The 15854-nt window shown below is 35.7% G+C and overlaps 1 protein-coding gene and 1 pseudogene across 1 annotated transcript; both read right to left on the bottom strand.

Annotated features, from left to right (window-relative positions):
* Positions 1-1040: 1040 nt before the first annotated feature.
* On the bottom strand, positions 1041-1858 carry LOC120154323 (cold shock protein 2-like). Its single transcript, XM_039166113.1, has one exon. The coding sequence runs from the start codon at positions 1803-1805 to the stop codon at positions 1239-1241; it is 567 nt and encodes a 188-aa protein (XP_039022044.1). The 5' UTR covers positions 1806-1858; the 3' UTR covers positions 1041-1238.
* A 1851-nt stretch (positions 1859-3709) lies between these two features.
* Positions 3710-11167, bottom strand: LOC120154326 (annotated as a pseudogene).
* Positions 11168-15854: the final 4687 nt, after the last annotated feature.

Genomic DNA, 15854 nt, shown 5'->3' with positions numbered 1-15854 from the left:
TTTTCGATCACTGAAATTATTTTCTCTTCTTAAAATGCATGCCTCACTTCCAAGTTTCGACCCACCAAAAAGTATTTAAGGCCGAAAGATTGGGCAACCTTTGAGATTAAGACCATATAACTGAATATCAACCTCTCATATATTATAAACCAAGATAAGGACTTTACGGCTCTCAAACAACTAACAACCAACCGGAGACCCCCAAATCTCACCATTGTTTTTCTTTTTCTTCATGTACCTTTCAGTGATATAATTATCCATGACAACGAGAGACGGATAAAAAAACAATGTCCACAATATTATTAATGTTTCAATAAAAAGGAAAGAAAGAAAAGAATACGTCAAAGATAATTTATCCTATACTTTTATTCGGACTTGAGTTGACAGCTCCATGCATATATTTTGAGATCCTAAAAAGATCTTTTCGATTTTTTATATTATTATAATGTTGAAGTAATTATTTTATAACGATTTAATAAATTTAATTAATATTTTATAATTTAACTATTAAACTAATTATGGGTAAAGTACACAAATGGTCTCTCAACTATAGAGTGATGTTTTTCTGAGTCCTCTAACTATTAAAACTTATAAAATGATCAATTGACTTTATTTTGTTGAGTCGCTTGATTATTAAAAGTTACAAAATGGTCACCCAACTATTTATATGTTCTAAACTCGTCATTTTTTGTTAAAAATTGATGACAGTCTAAACTGGTTGTTAACTTGGTGACTGAAATATGATAAAATATAGTTTCGAAATCTCAAAAGATTGTCATATCCTAATTAGTAGTGTCCAACTCAAACTACAATACAATTTTTAACGAAAAAATATGAACTTAGAATACATGAATAGTCAAATGATTATTTTGTAATTTTTTATAATCGAAAAATTCAATAAAATAACTCTTTATAGGGGACTATTTTGTAATTTAGAGGTTGAACAAATCATTGCCCTATAATCAAGACCATCCGAGTACTTTATCCAATAAGTGCAAGAATAAGAATTAGGGATCAAAAGAACAATAATCGATAATAAAAATAAGAGAATAACAACAATAATAGCACATTATACAACGTTACCAGATCACTCGGGATCGGGGGGAAAAGTGGGTAAAGAAATTATAATCGGAAAAATAAATAATTTTTGGATTTCTCCTTTTGCTCGTAAACCCCTTTGCAACACACCATGAAAGAAACACTCGTACTCACAAAATATATAGGAATCGTTTTGGCAATCATTTGTTAGGGCAATCCCTTGCAAAATGGCCTTCATCTCCACAGCTAAAACATCGTCCCCCAGCTCCTCGGCCATCACCATTGCCGCTGCCGTATCCTCTACTTCCACCATCGTCTCCACGGCCACCTCGGTATCTCGATCTTCCACCACCTTGATAACAATCCCTCGCTAAATGTCCCGTCCTCCCACAATTATAACATGCGCCACTACCTCCGCCGTCGCCGTCGCCACCATAACCTCCTCTCCTGTAACCTCCACCACCACCCCTACCTCTGCCGCCAAAATGTTCTCCTCTTCCACCGCCACGACCACCACGGGGAGGGCGACGAGATCGGGACATAGGTGTTACTTCAACTGCCTTTGCTCGGCCATCTTCGCCGATATCAACGGAGAACTCAACGGGTTGATTATCAGAGAGTGTACGAAAGCCTTCGGAAAGAATAGAGGTTTGGTGGACGAAAAGGTCGTCGCCTCCGCCGTCCGGAGCAATGAAACCGAAACACTTCTGGGCACTGAACCATTTGACTGTGCCAGTGGATCTCTCGGTGGTGGTCGTCTCAGCCATCGCCTTCGAGAAGATTCTAGAAAATGGCTAAAGAAGTTTCTCCTCCGGGGCCTTCTCTCTTCTTTATTTTGTTGTGGTTTTTTGAGTGCGTCTATAATAACGAGGGGCGGGCCTTTTTCATGTGTTGTTGGATAATGATCGGAGGGTAGAGAAGATGGGCTGGATTGGATCTGACGGTTTGAATGTTTTGGTGGTTTATCCGTTTGGGGTGTTTGACTGGCTTCTCTTAAATATGAATGGATATGGATTAGCTTTTCATTTTGTGTATGGATGACAGAGAAAAGTTAAAATATAGCGTTTGAAGCAAAAACTTATTATAGATAATAACTTATTAATTAATAGTAATATTTTTATTAAAATTAGGATAATATCGTTATTTTTAAATTATTAGTTATGAAACTATATAGTGTATATGTTTTATCATTTTGGATAGTCAAGTCTAATGTTAATTTCTTGGTACCATAATACTAAATTCGATAAATAATGTTCCCTGGTCTCATGTGTATATTTGATAAGCATATGAATTATGCACTAATCTTACTAAATAAGGTGGAAGTTTGGCATGAATGTCCAATGTATTATAATGAAAGGAATAAAATGAAAACCAGTACAGTTCCATTTTAGTAATAAAATGAAAAGCTTGAGTTTGCTGAAAAAAGATTAGATAGTCCCATCCCATCCCAGTAGGTAAAATGCTGGTCCAACCATTGACCCTGACCCAACAGACACGAGCCGAGACATGTGGCTGGGTTCCACCAACTGCCAAAGTTCTCCTTTCTCTTTGTTTTGCCTTGTTGCTTGCTGCCTTCACTGCCCTTCTTTCCTTTTCCTCTCATGTCGCGTTGCTTTCTTTTCCTCTCAATCGTTTTTATTTTATTTTTTCACATGTAAAATGTAATAATATTAAACATAGTACGATTACATAACATGAACATGACATGTAAATACATGAATCATCATATGTAGAGTGCATGATGAAATGGGGCTTGAGCTTCAAGCATCTGTGACGTGGTATTGTTTCCTTTTTACTCTTCTCCTTCACTGTACAACTGATGAAAAAGCCTGAACAAAAGCTACACAAAGCATGCATATATGCCATGAGAGCCAGTACTTTACGCCTCTTTCTTTGGCGCCAAATCCGTAGTTAGTTTTGACCATTCATGCATGCAATACTATTTTTTGAGGGTGATAATAAACACAAAATATTCTAATTAAAATTTTGAGTTAATTTTTTTTGGAGGTAAAAAATACCATTAAAAAATTATTTTAATTATTGTTTTTGCACTGTCATCTCTAATATAACACAAAAAGTACCTCGCTGTACGGAAGGGGAAGATGGGAAAGAGGGTTGTTTTCTGCACTCAGGGTGATTTTGAATCAAGGATTTAACAGAAGTTGTGGAGACAAACCGCAAATCAGAAGCATCTTCAGTAATGTCTTCTTATATGCAGCAATAAAAACCCAAAATTTGTCTGGGGGTTTTATTTTATGTTTTGTATTATTCACGGTGGCTTGAACAACCTGATCAAGAGACCAGACATGTCAGGTCAGGCTCTGTTCAGTGTTCCAGATCTATGGAGAAGAGTTTTATTCCAAATTCCCAATTGTACTTCGTTTGGCGTTAGCAAATGGAATGGGAATCCGGACATTGATGTGACAAAAACAATGCCACTTGCTCACATAATTCTCTGTTCACTAAAAATTCTTTTAGCTTCTTCGATGATTGGAATTAAAAAACTGTCTGATTACATATTTTTTTCATTTGGATTTAAAAATAAGATATTTCAAACAATTTCAAGTTCAGTCAGCATTAATTCATCCAATGCGTTATAGAATTTTTCCATGTGCAAATAAAAAAAATTCCACCTGTTGGTATTAAACATTACATTTAAACATGCAAAATTCTAAAATCCTCTATAGATAACAACAAAACAAGGCAAAATAGCCCTAAGATTAAACACAAACAGCTCATACAAATCGGAGTAGACCCCAACATCACCGGCAACCGAGTCGCAATCCTCCATGTTACCGTCCATGTTCTTCTTCACTTTCCCAGCAATCACTCTACAAACGAGCATTGCCCTCTTCTCACAACCCTCATCTTCAACCCCAGTTGCCTTATCATGAGCTTTGCCACTGGTTGCTGTTGTTAAGATTCCTTCTCCATTGGTTTCTTGAGCCACCTTGAACCCATTCTTTATAATGCTACAGACATTGAACTTTGGAATCGCGTTGCACAAGTTGGTGGAACCGCTGACGCCGAGTGAACATGCGAAAGTGGTGCAGTGAAACCTTAGGAGCTCGTTACCGTCGGCTATGCAACGTGGGTGCTTCTTGGGGAGCTTGGTGGCTTTGGATTTGATGGAATCACGGTATTCTTCGAACCTGGAGATGGTTTTGGGGGTGTTATGGACCTTAAGGATGCGATCGATTTGGCAGATGGGTGTTTGTTTCTTCAACCAGCTTGACTGGAATATGATTTCCACTATGTTCTTGCTTGTGTCCTCATGACCCAGTTCAGATACTGTTTGATCATACACAAAAGATGAGCTTTAAGTGTTTTTCTAGTGCTAAATCAGGGTTTTCAGGGGAGTAAGTTTTACCTGCATGGCTAACAGCTTGATGAAGCTCCAAGTTTTCAGCTTTCAAGAAAATCTCACCACATTCAGGGCAGGAACAAATGGTGCCCCTAAAGGAGGGGTCTTTGGATATTCCGAGGAGAGGATCAACCACCATTTTGCACTCATAACAGCCGGATAATCTCCTAAACGGCGTTCCTCCAAAAGGACCGCCGACTGAGGAGGCTGGTGCGGCTGAGGATACTGAAAGCACTGAAGAATTAGAGGAAGAAACAGGCAGTCCGTTGAGTTCACGCAGAGGAGCTTTCATGGATCTGGTAGAAGCATCATTGGTTGTAGCGAATGATGCCCTTTCTTGTGAACTTCAGGGGAAGCTACTTCAGGCCTCTGAATGACCTTTGTGTTGCTACATATGGAACCTGAACACCTCAATTTCTTGCATTTCATGCCTGTTTCTTTTGCTTCTTCATCGTCTTCTTCTGCTGCTGTAATGGCTCTTGCTCTTCTTGTTGTTGTCGTCGTCTCTGTTTACCAAAGAAAAGGCCTTTGAGAACCGCCCAAGAGGGTGGTTTGTCAATCTTGTGAGGCCACCTGTTTTGGTTTTGGTTTTGGTAAGCTTCCATGATGGGTTTTATTTGGTGAGACAATCACTACAACCAAACGAGAAATCAAGAAAAATAAGACCGAATGACTACCACCAAACCTTAACCAACTTCTCTTGATTTGATAAGATCACACCTTCTCTTTGCTCAATTTGAAAATCATAAATCAAAGTAGAGTAACATTAAACCCTAAACCAACAACACTAAGCCTTCCCTAATTGCAAAGAAAACATGCACACCACTCAACGACTTGAGTAAAAAACCAACAATACAAAATAAGACAACAAATAAACTAAACCAACCAACATAATATTACACCCTCTCACGAATTCATAACAAACTGAAGCGACGCTCTTCATTAGCAACCAACCCCTTCATCAACACCAAATTTATAAATTTACCACCAAGCTCTAAATAAATCTAATTGCAACATTTACCTCACACCAACAGTAAGGTCAATTGATCCCTTCCCCCTCCAAGTCACGGTTCTTAAAAAATCTTTGAAGAAATTCTGCTTCTCTATTACACTTTTTACTACAATGCAAAATAAGACAACAAATAAACTAAACCAACCAACAGAATATTACACCCTCTCACGAATTCATAACACACTGAAGCAACCCTCTTCATTAGCAACCAACCCTTCATCAATACCAAATTTATAAATTTACCACCAAGCTCTAAATAAATCTAATTGTAACATTTACCTCACACCAATAGTAAGGTCAATTGATCCCTTCCCCCTCCAAGTCACGGTTCTTAAAAAATTATTTGAAGAAATTCTGCTTCTCTATTACACTTTTTACTATCAGGTCCTTTCAATAAAACATCCTACTAATTCTGAAAATTTAAAAATCACGATACTAGACTCCTTCGATTCTGTCATGACCCTCTAACACCCTCAACGCACCATTATTCCATGTATAGTAATCTTCCCTCACTACTTTCCTTTTATTGTCTATAATTTTAATCCCTAATTCCCCCCCCCCCAAATTCAACATATTCTCAGCCTCCTTAATCGAAGCTACCTCAAATCTGAATGGGATAATTATTCTATATCGAAGCTACCCACCTCACTTTCAAATCTAAATGGGTAGTTGTTCCATATCTAACACTACATATTTGATTACTATTAAAATAAAATTTCAAAATTTGAAATTTATATAAAATCAATCATGGAAGTCTTTTAGATTTTGTTTGGGGTGGGGGAGAAAATGAAGCTGGGCGAAATGATAGAAACGAATATAAATGGCGAGAAAAAAGGCTTTCATAAGTGGAGAGTTGATATGATATGAGCATAAAAAATGAAGAAAAAGGGGGAAACATGCAAATGGAGAGAAAAAAACGCTTTCATAAGTGAATAACAGATACTATTCACACCTCAAATCAAATAGTCAAGCGTTGATGGCGACACGTTAGAGGCCTCGACAGCTTCGACCGGTGACAAGCAGTACTAGTTTTGCATGGATATTTGGCTATTCCGACGGAGATGAGAAAGAGGAAAAGGGGATTGTGGGAACAGATGGAAAAAGGGAAAAGGATTCACACGATTAACATTATCAAATATTACGGCGTTTGTAAACACAAACACCACCATTTATCATTTAATAGCTGCGTTTTCTAAAAAATGGGTAAAGTACATGTTTTTTGCGGCATTTTCTTATAAAGCCACTGAAGTATTTATCTTTAGCGGCGTTTGTTGGAAAACACCATTAATGTTACCATTTAGTGGCGTTTTTAATATAAACGCCGCTAAATGTAAAAATGTCGTAGTGTTTTCTTTGGAAACACCGCTAAAAACGCCCTTAATTGCATTAAAATAACTTAAGGAAATCAACATAAAAGAAATCGTCCAAAAGAATATGTAACAAAAAACCCCTAACAACAACTAAAATTTTAAAATTAACCAAGTAAAAAGTAGGGATTTGAACTAGAAGAACACTAAATTTAAAGAGGGAAGAGAGTTGTACGAGATAGCGATGAAAAGTCGCTTGAACATTTTAACATTTACATTATTAACTCATTATATTTTGATCACATAAACCTTAATTCTAGTTAATTTGATAAGGTGACAAGTTAATAAAAAGAGTTAATTTTATCGAGTGATTTTGGTGGTAAAGAAATAGATCGCAGATTCAATTTTTGAATTGAACAAATTCAACTCTTTGACTCAAATTTTTAACGAGCTGAAGTGAGCTACTTGATATTTTACTCGAAAAATTCACATGCAACTCTGAAAATAATATATTAAATTTTTAGATATTTTAATATTATTAATATTAAAATTTATACGTTATTCTTTTAAAAAAATATACAACTATGTTATGATGTTTGTTGGAAAAACACCGCTAAAGCACTACACTGTTGCGGCATTCGTGAGAAAAAACCACTATAGGTGAACCCTATTATGACATTTGTATAAAAACGCCGCTAAAGTTCTAATCTGTTACGACATTTATTGAAAAAAAATGACACTATAGGTGAAACTATTATGGCGTTTGTATAAAACACCGCTATAGTACTAATCTGTTGCGGCGTTTATTGAAAAACACCACTATAGATGGACCTATTGTGGCGTTTGTATAAAAATACAACTAAAGTACTACTCTATTGCAGCTTTTGTCAAAGAAATGCCGCTAACGTTACCATTTTGTGGCGTTTGGAATGTAAACGCCGCTATATGTTTAAAGTGAGTGGTGTTTACTCTCAAAACGCCGTTAAAGAACGGTTTTGCAATAATGATTAGTTGTTAAGCTCCTTAAGCTTCATAGTTTGAACTTTAAAGTCTGCTTCATAGTTTGAACTTTAAAGTCTACTTTGTGTTCAATTTAACCAATACATTCACTGATATTTAAAATATAAAAAAGGAAAGAAAATGATAATCGGATAAATGAGCTTATAAATGAGTCGATAAACAAGCTTGTTCATGAATATAAACGAATTGAACACACCTATATTCATGTTTGTTTATTAAATGAGTATAAAAATTTTGTTCATACTCGTTTTTATTAGTTAATTAAACAAACATGAACAAACATTATACGAATGAATCACGAACAATTCATCAATCGTTCTGTTCATTTACACACAATAAACAAAATTTATTTGAGTAATAATTGTTTAAATTTATTTTATTTTAAATTTTATATTAACTATATTTTAAAATATATAAAAGTATATTCAATTATATATCAATAATTAGTTTTGATTTATCATATTTTTATTAGAGTCCAAAGAAAATTGGAACTACTTATTGCTAATTTGCTACTTTCTAAAGAGAATGACTCTTCAACGTATTAGCTTTGTTCAACCTGAAGCTCATGCGAGCTAGTTGGCTGTGGTATATGTATTAGGCTTTTTTGGCCTTGTTGGGATTTTTGAAAGCTCGAATCGACAACCGGAACAGTTTGCAAAGAGGGGTCGGAATAGTTTTATGTTTAGGGAGTAAGGAGATTGAAAGATAGAGAATTGCACATCGATTTATAGTGGTTCGACTTTCTCAACCAAAGTCTACATCCACTACTTTAGCTCCTCACCAAGGATTTTCCAACAAATTCACTAATTTGTTCTTTCTTTTGAGGATAAAGAGTAACCTTACAAACCCCCTAGTTTTTCCGGGCTAAACTATAACCTTTCCCTAGCTTTTACACAGGATTAGCTATAACCTTTCCCTTTTACAAAAGGATAAGAAATGTAAACAAGAAAACCTCTCTAAGGTAGGTGTTTACAAGAATTAAGCTCACAAGAACAAAATATTTAAAAGAGAAAGATGAAATAAGAATGAAAAACTCTTCTCTTGTGTTTGATTGCTTGGATGGTTGTTCTCTTACTTCTTCAAGTGTCATTATCTTGTATTTATAGCTTGGAATGTGTTTAATGTCGTATATAACCATTGGAGATGTTTTGGCGCCGTTTAGGGATGATTTTTCTACTAAAAAAGGCTGCCCATAACATGGTGCATCGGTGCACTATCAAGATGTATCGATACCCCTTCATTAAATTCAAATAAACTAGTCGTTACAGCCTTGGTGCATGGATGCACAGCAGGATGCATCGATGCACAACAGGATGCATCGATGCATAGCAGGATGCATCGATGCACTAATTGCATTCGAAATGGAGTTCATGGATGCACTACATGGTGCATCGATGCACTAGTGGCATGTTCATGGATGCACTGTAGGGGTGCATGGATGCCCTTTGACACCCTTTAGCATTTTTGCTCAAATCCGAATTTAATGGACTTTGAATTATTTTTGAAACCTTTTCAAAACTTTGAATAAATTCAATTCATGTCCAAAAACATTTTGCCTTTAAATTTGTTATATCGAAACATAATTTAACAATCTCCCCCTTTTTGATATAACAAAATACTTGAAAAATTATTTTTGGCAAAACTCCCCCTTAATAAAATGTTTAATGAAAAAATACCAATTGTTAACAAAATGATATCAATTGTTACCAATTGTTTGAAAATATATGAAAATGTTAAGCTCCCACTTTTTCATTAAGAAATTGAATTTTTCAAACCAAAACTTCTCCCCCTTTTTGTTATATAAAAAATAATTCAATCTTTGAAGTTCAAAATAACTTTGGAGAGTAAGTAGTAAATTTGAAATTTTAAAAATCATTTGAAAAATCAAAGCTCCTCATCACTAAATGCATTCCAAACAAAATTAAGCTTTTAGGATCATGACACTTAAACAAAATTGAATTTCAACAAAGAATAACAAACATGTTAGTAGAACATGAAATTCAATATATCCAAGTCTTAAATACTTTATGCAATTTTAATTATTGAAATTAAGTGCATATGCATAAAGTTTTCCAAAAATGTTATGCATTTGAAAATTTTGATACCAATTGTTAGAGAGATATCATTTTCATTTAAATCACATGCATAAACATTTAAATTTAGGTCAAAAAAATTAAAATTTGAGCAAATGTGAGAAGAAATGAAATTCTTACTTTAATGCTCTAAACGTAAATTACAATTTATAAGGAATAAATTCTCTAAGTTAGTAAATAATTCCTAAGATCAGGGAATTAAATTAGTTGACTATTTACATAAGGCAAACTCCTACAATTAAGAAAAAAGATATTGTTCCTTGATTCTAGGAATTCCAACACCCCCCCTCAAGCTGGTGTATAGATGTTCATCAAACCCAGCTTGCTAGTGAGATCTTCAAACATGTTATTGTTTAGGCTCTTGGTAAACAAGTCTGCAATTTGTTGTTTAGTTGGTAGGTAGGTTATGCATACTTCCCCTGATTTGATCTTTTCTTTGATAAAATGGCGATCTATTTCTACATGTTTGGTACGATCATGGTGAACCGGATTGTATGTTATGCTCAATACTGCTTGATTGTCACAGTACAGTTTCATAGGTATGGTGTGAGGCATTTTTAATTCCCTCATTAGTCGTTGTATCCAAATTCCCTCGCATATACCATGTGAAACAGCTCGATATTCAGCTTCAGCACAATTGCGGGCTACAACAGATTGTTTTTTACTTCTCCATATCACAAGGTTACCCCACACGTAACTGCAGTAACCACTTGTAGACCTTCTATCATTCACCAAACCTGCCCAATCAGCATATGTATAGATGTCTACATATCAGTTATTTGTTTTCTTGAAGTATAGACCCTTACCCGGGGTTCCCTTCAAGTATATCAACACCCTATGGACATCCTCTAGATGTTTCTCCCTTGGGTTATGCATATACTGACTGATAACACTCACACTGAAAGCAATGTCAGGACGAGTGTGGGATATAGATAAGTTTTCCCACAAGTCGTTGATATCTCCCCCTGTCTACTTCCTCTCCATCTTTATTATTTCCAAGTTTCAAATTGAATTCCATCGGGGTCTCTGCAGGTCTGCAACCTAACATGACAGTATCCTTCAGTAAATCTAGAACATATTTTCGTTGATAGATGGAGATACCTGTTCGAGACCTTGCTACTTCCATTCCAAGGAAGTATTTTAGATTTCCCAAATCCTTAAGCTCAAATTTAATGCTAAGGAACTCTTTTAGGCATCTGATTTCATTCGAATCATCTCCTGTTAGAATGATATCGTCAACATAGACTATAAGGATGGAGAATTTACATTGCTTTGAATGTTTGTAGAACATGGTATGGTCAACTTGTCCTTGGGTATATGCCCTGCTGGCCATAGCCTTGGCAAATCGACTAAACCAAGCTCTTGGGGACTGTTTCAACCCATATAGTGATTTCTTTAACCTGAATACCTGACCTTTTTCTTCTTCGAATCATGGTGGAAAGTCCATATACACTTCCTCGGCCAATTCACCATTTATGAAGGCGTTTTTGACATCCAACTGAGTCAAAGGCCAATAGAGATTTGCAGCAAGTGATAGAAGAACCTGAATAGTATTAAGTTTGGCAATAGGTTCAAAGGTCTCATCATAGTCGAGCCCATATGTCTAAGTAAATCCCTTTGCCACAAGTCGAGCCTTGTGCCTCTTAATAGTTCCATCAGTTTTGAATTTGGTGGTGAAAATCCATTTGCAGCCTACTGTTTTTTTCCCTTCAGGCAGATCTGAGATTTCCCATGTTCCATTGTTTTTTAGAGCATTCATTTCTTCCATTACAGTATGTTTCCATTCGGGTGATTCAAGAGCTTCCTTCACATCCATTAGAGTTTTTATATGGTCAATATTTGTCACAAAGTTTTTGTATGACTTGGATAGATTTCCATAAGACACAAACCGAGAGATATTGTGTTGGGTGCAGGCCTTTACACCTTTTCGAATAGCAATTGGAAGATCAATAGATGTAGAATCAGGGGTTACCTCAGTTGTAGAACAGTCCACGGTTGTAGATGAATTTGGCATTGCTATGTCAGTTTCAGGAGAGTAATGACGCCTTGAATAAACCCAGAGTTTAGGAGAACAGAGTTGCTGAGTTTTAGGAGCAAGCTGTTACTGTTTCTGCAGACTAGGATCATCATTGTGCTGCTAGGAAGAGGGCTGCTGTGAGGGGACTATGAGGATGTCATTAGGTGGCTGCTGTGAGGGGACTATGAGGATGTCATTAGGTGGCTGTTGTGAGGGGACTATGAGGATGTCATTTGTATGAAAATTTTATGGTAGATTAGGATCGGGTGGTGGAGTAATAAGAAGGGTATTGAGATTATCATCTTCATTGAGAATCTCCCCCTGAAGATGAGTTGCTGAAAAATATGGTTCTGTTTCAAAGAAAGTTACATCTCGGGAAACAAATGTATGATGAAAAGTAGGTGAGTAATATTTGAACCCTTTTTTGCGTAAGGGAGTAGCCAACAAAAACACAAGTATGAGCACGAGAGTTAAGTTTAGATAGGTTGGGTTGATGGTTATGGACAAAGGCTTAATACCCGAATAATTTAACCGGTAAGGTAGGAATATGGAAAAGAGGGAAAGCTTTTTTAAGGGTATTTAGAGGTGTTTGAAATTTAAGGACTTTGGATGGCATTTAATTAATTAGGTAGCATGAAGTTAGAACAACCTCTCCCCATAGGTATTTTGGGGTATTTTTGGTAAACATTAGGGCTCGAACAACATTTAATAGGTGCCGATTTTTCTTTTTCGAAATTCCATTTTGTTGTGGTGTGTCTGGATAGGAGCTTTGGTGTATGATGTCTTGTTCTGTAAGGTAAGGACTTAAAATTGAGTTGAAGTACTCTCTTCCATTATCGGTGCGGAGCGTTTGTATGGTGGAATTGAATTGGGTTATAATCATTGAATGAAAATTTTGGAATACTTTGGGTGTTTCAGACTTTTCTTTGAGGAGATAAACCCAACAAACTCTAGTATGGTCATCAATAAATGTTATAAACCATCTAGCCCTTGTAATATTTTTCACTCAGCTAGCCCCCCATAGATCATTGTGTATTAAGGAGAAAGGTTTGGATTGGATATAAAGTTTTAATGTATAAGGAACAGGAGTATGTTTTGAGACACACTTTAGGGAATTTGGATTTTTATTTCGAAATAACAGTGGAAATACATACTTCATGTACAAGAAGTTTGGGTGTCCTAGCCTTTGGTGCCACATCATAATTGTGTCCTCATGAGAAGTAGATAACGCCAAACTTCCTTTCTTATTGTCTTTATTCCATATGTAGAGTCCATCATCAACTTTAGCAGTGCCAATCATCTTCCCCGATTTCTGTTCCTGTACAACACAACCACGAGCAGAAAATTCAACAAGAGCATCATTATCCTCAATTAGTTTACTAACTAATAGTAAATTACAGGATAAACTTGGAACATGTAAAACTTTGTCAAGAGAGAGTTTTTCAGTGAGTTGAACTGCCCCAGTCCCAGCAACAGGCGAGTATGAACCATCAGCTATTCAGATACGAGATTGATTGTGACAGGGGATGTAGCTATAAAACAGGGATGAGTTACCTGTCATGTGGTCGGAGGCACCTGAATCCAGGATCCAAGCGGATTGATTAGTTGAATTCAAAGTAATATTAAAAGCAGTACCTTGAATAGCCAAGGATCCATGAGCAGTAGGTGTTTCAAGTATCTTGTGTAGAGATTCGAGTTGAGATTTGGTTAGGCGGACATCAAAGGTATTTTTTATAGAGGATGAAGTGTTAGATGATACAAGGGCTGAGGATTTAGATTCGAAAAGATTTTCTGGTTGTTCTGCCATAGGAAGAAAACAACGTAAGAACAATTTCTAGAGGAAGAGCAGAATAGGATCGAATGAGTCCTACAACTCTGATGCCATGAACAAATGTGAGAAGAAATGAAATTCTTACTTTATTGCTCTAAACATAAATTACAATTTATAAGGAAGAACTACTCTAAGTTAGGAAATAATTCCTAAGATCAGGGAATTAGATTAGTTGACTATTTTCATAAGGCAAACTCCTAGAATTAAGAAAAAAGATATTGTTCCTTGATTCTAGGAATTCCAACAAAATTTGTAAAATCAAAATTTTTGAAAAATTGATAACAATTGTTAGAGAGATATCATTTGCATTAAAACCAATTTTGACCAAAATTTTATTATGATGAACTACAAATATAAAAATATTAAAAATTTAAAATGTTCATCATAACCATTTTTTTTAAACATACATGAGATTAAAAACAATGCATAATCATTTAAAATCAAAACTCATGCATGCATAAATACTATGAGCAACCAAATAACTAAAATTAAAAACATTAAGCTTAGAGGTTACCCATTCCTTTTCATATGTGGCTAGAGCATCTTGAATATCATCATCTTCATCACCATTGCTCCCACACACCTACAAGAGACATTCATTTCGATTTTGGTATCCAAATTGCTTTGGATCCTTGGACGTTAGTTTCAATGCCCCTTGTTCCCTTAGGAACCCATACTTATCTAATTTTAAAATGTTTTCCTTTCTTTAAAGGACAAGTATGTTTCAAATGACCATAAAAATGACAATGTGGGCATTTTTCCATTTGTAAACATAATAGGTTATTTTTAAAAATTAATTCTTTTTTCTTTTGTGAAGCCTTCAAGCTTAACTCCTAACTCAAAATTTTCTTTTTCTAAATCATTTATTTTGATTTTTGAAAACTCTAAATTATTTTTCAAAATTTCATTTTGATATTCAAAATCAACTTTTGCTTTCAAAATCAAATTATCTTTAATTTTGAGTTTTAAAATTAATTTTGTATATTTGGAATTCATGGACTCAAATCCCAAATACAACCTATTATAAGCATCTTGTAACTCATCAAAAGTAAATGAATTAAATTCATTTGAGTTAGAAGATACCTCGAATTCTTCTTGAGTGGTCATGAGGCATATGTTGACTACTACGTCTTCATCATTGGAATCATCTTCATCACTCCAAGATGAAACAAATGTCTTCTTCCCCTTTTTATTTAGAAGAGGACGTTCATACTTGACATGCCCCTTTCTTTGACAATTGAAACATATCGGGGGACTCTTCTTCTTGGTTGATTCATGTTTCACTTCCTTGGAAATCATGACTCTCTTGAGTTCCTTCAAGAGCTTGACCATCTATTCTTCTTGTTCATCATCGTCTTCATCCACCTCATCACTTGAATCTTGATAGCTTTCATTGGTGGATTTGAAGGCAATGCCTACCTCATTCTTCTTCTTGTTTTTCTTCTCTTCTCTTTCTTAATCTTCCTTCACCATCATCTCATGAGTGAGAAGGGAACCAATTAGCTCATCGAGAGTGAGAGACTTCAAGTTTCTTGCTTCGATAATGGTCATCTTCTTCGATTGCCACTCCTTTGGAAGAGAGTAGATCATCTTCCTCACAAGCTTCTCATTAGGTATTACTTCTCCATATCCCTTTAGACTATTGACAATCACAGAAAATCTATCTGCCATAGCTTTGATGTCTTCATCGAGTTTCATCTTGAAGTTCTCGTAGTTATGGTTGAGAAGACTTTTCTTTGATTCCCTCACTTCGTCGGTTCCTTCATGAGTGACTTAGAGCTTATCCCAAATCTCTTTGGCACTGGAACAAGATGAGATTCTTCCATATTCATTTGGACCTAAAGCACATAATAGAATATGTATAGCCTTAGAGTTAAGCTGGAAATTTTTCTGCACTTCTCTACTCCAATCGTTGTACTTGCCAGGTGGAGAGGAGTAACCGTCCATGATTGGGTTCCAAGCTCCTAGATTGTAGGATTGAATAAAGTACATCATCTTATTCTTCCAATGTGCATAATTTGCTCCATTGAAGAAGGGTGGCTTGTTGACCGGTTGTGAATCCATAATGGGATATTCTTCAAGATAATAAGCACAGAAGGAAAAAGTCATTTCTTTGTCGGTTGAGTCGGAAATTGGTAGAACTTCTTCGAGGATCGTCTTAAGGTGGTTAAA

This window comes from Hibiscus syriacus, unplaced genomic scaffold (assembly GCF_006381635.1).
Source record: "Hibiscus syriacus cultivar Baekdansim isolate YM2019G1 unplaced genomic scaffold, ASM638163v2 tig00111128_pilon, whole genome shotgun sequence".
Lineage (NCBI taxonomy): Eukaryota > Viridiplantae > Streptophyta > Magnoliopsida > Malvales > Malvaceae > Hibiscus > Hibiscus syriacus.
Note: the sequence above shows the minus strand (reverse complement) of the source record. Positions and strands in the feature narration are given on the sequence as shown.